Source organism: Priapulus caudatus, unplaced genomic scaffold (genome assembly GCF_000485595.1).
Source record: "Priapulus caudatus unplaced genomic scaffold, Priapulus_caudatus-5.0.1 Scaffold335, whole genome shotgun sequence".
Taxonomy (NCBI): domain Eukaryota; kingdom Metazoa; phylum Priapulida; class Priapulimorpha; order Priapulimorphida; family Priapulidae; genus Priapulus; species Priapulus caudatus.
The window spans coordinates 246,579-252,653 of NW_014577396.1; the positions used below are offsets into that span (position 1 = coordinate 246,579).

Consider the following 6,075-nt stretch of genomic DNA (forward strand, 5'->3'; position numbering starts at 1 on the left):
CCCACACCATGCAGTGATAGTGTGACAGAGACAGTTATCACGCAGGAAAGTCGAGAGACAGTGACATCGAGAAAGAGGAGGAGGCCGATGCCGGGGTAGCCACGGCAACCCCGGCGACGCCAGCGAGACATACCTGGCCATTGTCGCCGGCGACCAGGACGCCCGGCGCCACCTGGGCGGCCGCTCCCGCGTTCGACGCTGGAATGCTCGCTTGTTTCTGCGCGGCGGCCGCGCCCTCCTGCGGCGTGGCGGGCTGCGAGGCCTGGGCGAGGGCTGACGAGATGGCGAGGCCCGGCGGGGTGTGCTGGGAACCCGGGTGCTGTCCTCCGCCGCCGCCGGCGACGCCGCCCTGCGACGGTGGCGCCCCCGCGAGCGACGTTGACGGCGGCGGCGGGAGGCTGTGCATCGGCGGCATCGCCGGCGCTCCTCCTCCCGTTGCCGCGGCGACGGCGGGCATCACCGACGACGGGAGGCTGGGGAACGACTGCGCTGCGTGCGGCGGCGGCGCCATGCCCGGCGGGTACGGCGCGTACTGCATGCCGTAGACGGCCGGCGGCGCCCCCTGCTGGCTGACGCCGGGCGGCATCGCGATCTGTCCGGACGTGAGCTGGCCGAGGAAGGTCGCCACCATGTTGGGAGGGAATGCATAGGGGGCGCCGAGTCCTGTCACTGCGGAGAACCCGGGCTGCGGAGAGAGAGAGAGAGAGGGCGCCACGTTATAATTAAAATCAAGAGAGAGGGGAGGAGTATATGCATTGTAATTAACTTCAACATTAATCGATTTAATCGACCGACATTCGATCGAAAATTACTTACTATTAGGTTGATATTCCCATCAATCTAATTAAGAATTGACGTTAATTAATAATTAGTTTTGATATTCATCTAATTAAGAATTATTACTGACATTGGTCGAGTTAATAATTATTATATATTCATCCGATTATGAACTATTTGTGATATTGGCCGAATTAATAATTATTCTCCATTATTATTTTTTATAATAATATTATCAAGAGCTAATAAATACCTAAGTGTTAACTTAGTTTAATTTAGTTTAATTAAGTTTAATTAATAATAACTAGGTGTTTATTAGCTCTTGATATTATGATAAATGTTAATAATTGATGATAATATCAACATTACTATACAACTATATACTATATGACCGTGTCTATCTTCCACGCTACGAAGGTAACTCATCTACAGCTGCAGCAGTATGATTGACAGCCAAAAATCAGCGAAAAACACTCTCAGCTTCCCCCTATTGTCTCTCTCTCTCTCTTCGCTATTGCATCATCGGTACATGAGTCACGTATCATCCGCTAGTAATCCGCTTCGCTACGTCCCCAACACACGCGCAACCTTGACAGAGAGCGCGCGGTAAAATGTAAACAAAGGTCAGCAGGTTCTGCTAACTAGCGAGCGAAATCGCCGACGGATTATTTTGACCCTGCGCGCGCAAAAAATCGGCAAACTATCGACAAGTTACCCGGCGCGTCAGGTTACCGGCCGAAAAGTACAGTGTACTCGCTGTATATGTACGTACGCGCAACTCAACGACGAGGGATGTAACACACTAGTATGTAACAATGTAATAATTAAGCGTGGTGAGTCTGGTGACGTCACGTACGACGACGTTCCATTATCATTACATTGTTACATACTATGGTATTACATCCCTCGTCGTTGAGTTGCGCGTACGTACGTATACAACGTACTTTTCACACGTTAACGAATGGATCGGATTGAATCCGGGGCGGGAGTGATGTGAGACTTTAGGATTAGCACGTGTAATAGTCGGATTAGCACGTGTAATAGTCGGATTAGCACGTGTAATAGTCGGATTAGCACGTATTATAGTAAACAATAAAATGGTGGGAAGTTGATGTCATTACTTTTCACTGTCAGCTAGAAAAAAACTGAAAAACGGCTGAAAACTTTCGGCTCAAGACTTGCCATACATGTATATATATAATATATATATATATATACATATACTATATATAGATATATATATACATACACTACTATATGGCGTCCCCACATGCATGCATGTCGCAACACTTCTTGCTTATCACGTTATTGTATATATATATATGTGTGTATATGTATATATATATGTATATTATATATTATATATATATATATATATATATATATATATATATATATTATGTGCTGTGGGGCGGACAAGGTGGGTGTTCAACACGCACCGGAACCTGCTGCTGTGACGTAGGAATGCTGGCCACCGACGGAACAACGCCCACCGGCATCGCGTCGGCAACGCAGGCGCCTCTGCCGACGACACTCGCCGCCGACATCCCATCATGTTCGCGTCGCTGCCCGCCGCGTCGCCAGATGGCGCCACGCTGTCGTGCGCCGGTCCCACCGTCCATCCGACCCCGCTGCTCGTGTCGCTGGGGTCACCTGTAGCAAGGCAAGGGAAGAGGGAGGTGACGTAACGAGTCTGCATTTACCTGTCAGGTGTGAAGTAACGAGTCTGCATTTACCTGTCAGGTGTGAAGTAACGAGTCTGCATTTACCTGTCAGGTGTGATGTAACAAGACTGCACCTACCTGTCAGGTGTGATGGAAGGATGAAGCTACCTGTACTGTTGATGGAGGATCGCAGCTACCTGTCAGGTGTGATGAAGGATTGAAGCTAACCTGTCAGGTGTTGATGAGGATAAAGTTACCTGTCAGGTGTGATGGAAGGATGAAGCTACCTGTCAGGTGTGATGAGAGGATGAAGTTACCTGTCAGGTGTGATGGGATGATGAAGCTACCTGTCAGGTGTGATGGGAGGATGAAGCTACCTGTCAGGTGTGATGAGAGGATGAAGCTCCTGTCAGGTGTGATGGGAGGCATGAGCTACCTGTCAGGTGTGATGGAAGAATGAAGCTACCTGTCAGGTGTGATGAGAGGATGAAGCTACCTGTCAGGTGTGATGGGAGGATGAAGCTACCTGTCAGGTGTGATGAGAGGATGAAGCTACTGTCGAGGCTTAATAATGAGTTCGCAGGTGTGATGAGATATGAAGTTACCTTCAGGTGTGATGCGAAGGATTGAAGTTACCTGACGAGGTGTGATGGAAGGATGAAGTTACCTATCAGGAATGTGATGGATGAAGGTTACATCCAGAGTGTGATGGAGTATAGGCTTCATGTCACGTATATATGGCTCACCTCACTCACCACACCACCACTGCACTCACGTTACATCTGGACACCTCAGGTACACACACCAAGCACACATGCTAAGCCAGCGAGGAAGCGATGAATCACACACTTGGCTCATCAGCAACCTCTACACATCGCACGGCCACCTCTACCACACATGACACAGTACGGCACAGAGAAAACACGTGTGCACGTTATACTACTGACATGTTATACCATCGACATGTAACTATATATATCAGCATGTTATACTATCAACATGTTGTACTACTGACATGTTATACTATCAACATGTTATACTATCAACATGTTGTACTATTGACATGTTATACTATCAACATGTTATACTATGACACGTTATACCATCAACATGTAACTATATATCAGCATGTTATACTATCAACATGTTGTACTATTGACATGTTATACTGTCAACATGTTATACTATCAAAATATTGTACTATTGACATGTTGTACTATTGATATGTTATACTATGACACGGTATACCATCGACATGTAACTATATATCAGCATGTTATACTATCAATATGTTGTACTATTGACACGTTATACTATCAACATGTTATACTATCAACATGTTATGACCTATCAACATCGTTTGTACTATTTGGACATGTTATGAACTATCAACATGTTATTACTATGACACCGTTATACATCAACCAATGTAACTATATATACAGCATGTAATATACTATCAACATGTTGTACTATTGAATGTGTACCTGTCAATGTTATACGTTAACGACAGTACTGACTTCAACACGTTATACTATCAACATGTTATACAGCACGACATGTTATATACCCGTAACCGACACGTTATATATCGACATGTTATACTATTATCGACATGTTATGCTATTATCGACATGTTATGCTATTATCGACATGTTATACAGCACGACTGGCGGGTTAGTTAGCTGAACCTGCACCCACACCTGCGCCCGCTAGCTACCGTAGTGTTACACGCGGGCCGTCATCGTCGAACACGACGGCATGACGGCAGGAAGGGCAATTATGAAGCGGCATCGCTGCAGCCGCTGCTGGTTACGCGTGTGTCACACACACGCGCGCTCACGCACGCACGCACGCACGCGCGCGCACGCACGCACGCACGCGCGCTCACGCACGCAACACGCACGCACGACGCACGCACGGCACGCACACACGCACGCAGAGGCCGCACCCGCGCGCGCTCACGCATGCACGCAGCGCACGCCACCGCACTACGCACCTCTCTCTCTCTCCGACTCACAGGCGACGCTCTCTCTCTCTCTCACGCACCCACGCACGCACGGCACACACGCACAGCACACCACACGGCACGCACGCACGCACACACACAAGACACACACACACACAGCAACACACACACACAACACACACACGCGCGCGCGCACACACACACACACACACACACATGCCCGTTAGATGGCAAGCGATGCTGCGTGTGAGAGTTAGTGAAGCTGTGAGTATGTAGTCCACCACGCTCCGAGAAGCGCGCTCAAACGTTGCCTGTGCGCCGCCCCCTTCTCTCCTCTCTCTCACTCTCCCGAGTCCCGCTACTCGGCGCCACAACTCCACCCTAGCGCCACCTAGCGACGACGACGTGAGATTAGTGCGCTGCTGCTAGTAGCGCGCGTATGCGTAAAGCGAAGCGGACGCGCTGCTGCGGTGGTGGCGCCACCTACCGCACCCTCACTGCGATCTTCTACTACTTACTAAGGACGGGCTGCCAGCGGGCAGCAATGCTCGTTGCTGGTTTCCAGCCCTTAGCCAGCCACGCTCTCATATCTGCAGGGGAACAACGGCAATTTACAGTGACAGTGAAAGCAACAAGCCCACGCACATACACATACACATAGAGATACATACTCCCTCCCACTGTCTCCCGCCGCCCTTCCATTTTCACCCCCACCCCCACCCGCGTCTAAGGGAAAAAGCACTGTTCAATAAACAACAGTCGACGGGAGTGTCGTCACAGGTAGCAGTAGGATTGGTTCAAGGTAAGTGGCTATAGTTGGTAACATGGGTATATATAGTAAGAGTGGATACTTGAGTCTAGTCTCTAGTAGTAGTAGTAGTGTCTAGGCCCTTCTGTAGGGGGTAGGTGGGCAGTTGTTGGCTTGCACGGGGGTATATGTGGGACGTTGTAGGCTTGTGGCGGGGTTAGGTGCCTGGCTGTAGGTTCGTGTGGGTTTAGGTAGGGGCGATAGCCTTGTGTGAGGTAAGGTGGGTGGCTGTAGCTATCTGTGACTGTGAGGTAGGGCGGCATGGACAGTCGCAGACCTTATAATGGACCTGGATGAGTGGCACATGAAAAGATCTTAGCGAGGACTAGCTGTCTGAGGTCAATATAGGGAACCAGACACGCGACAGAACACACCGAGGAGGACATATATACTGAGTCATTAGGAGACATACTTAGATGATGATGAATATAAGGCATTGACATGGTCAGGCGATTGAACAGTGAAGACCATTACTATGGCACGTGGCAGAAGAATCCACCATGTCTGCCTCAGGTCCCTGCACCTAAATTAGATAATCAGGCCCCAAATCTGTCCACAAAACGAATCTACCCTACACTAGAGAATACAACCCCTAGCTCTCTATATGTTCCTAAAGTACAGAATCTAGATAAATCGTTTCCTCGGACTACTGCAAATAAACTAGACCACCCATCCTAATGCGACGCCCTCCGCCGCCCTATTTTTCTAAACTAGAGAAACCACACAAATACCCTCCCCACCTCCCCCAGCCCCAAATTCACACACAATCTCTCCATCAGCATCCTGAAACTATACTGCAGAATTCATTCCAATCTCGCCCTCAGTCCCTTGCAACTAAAACTATACTGCAGAATTCA

The 6,075-nt window shown here is 48.9% G+C and overlaps 1 protein-coding gene across 1 annotated transcript in view; it reads right to left on the minus strand.

Moving 5' to 3' along the window:
* Positions 1–555: 555 nt before the first annotated feature.
* LOC106809190 (serine/threonine-protein kinase WNK1-like) overlaps positions 556–6,075 on the minus strand; it is a gene marked incomplete at its 5' end in the record, with an annotated part of 29,477 nt that continues 23,957 nt past the window's right edge. Inside the window, 3 exon segments of the mRNA XM_014812184.1 lie at positions 556–685; positions 2,217–2,430; positions 4,929–5,000. Coding sequence (XP_014667670.1) covers positions 667–685; positions 2,217–2,430; positions 4,929–5,000 — 305 coding nt within the window.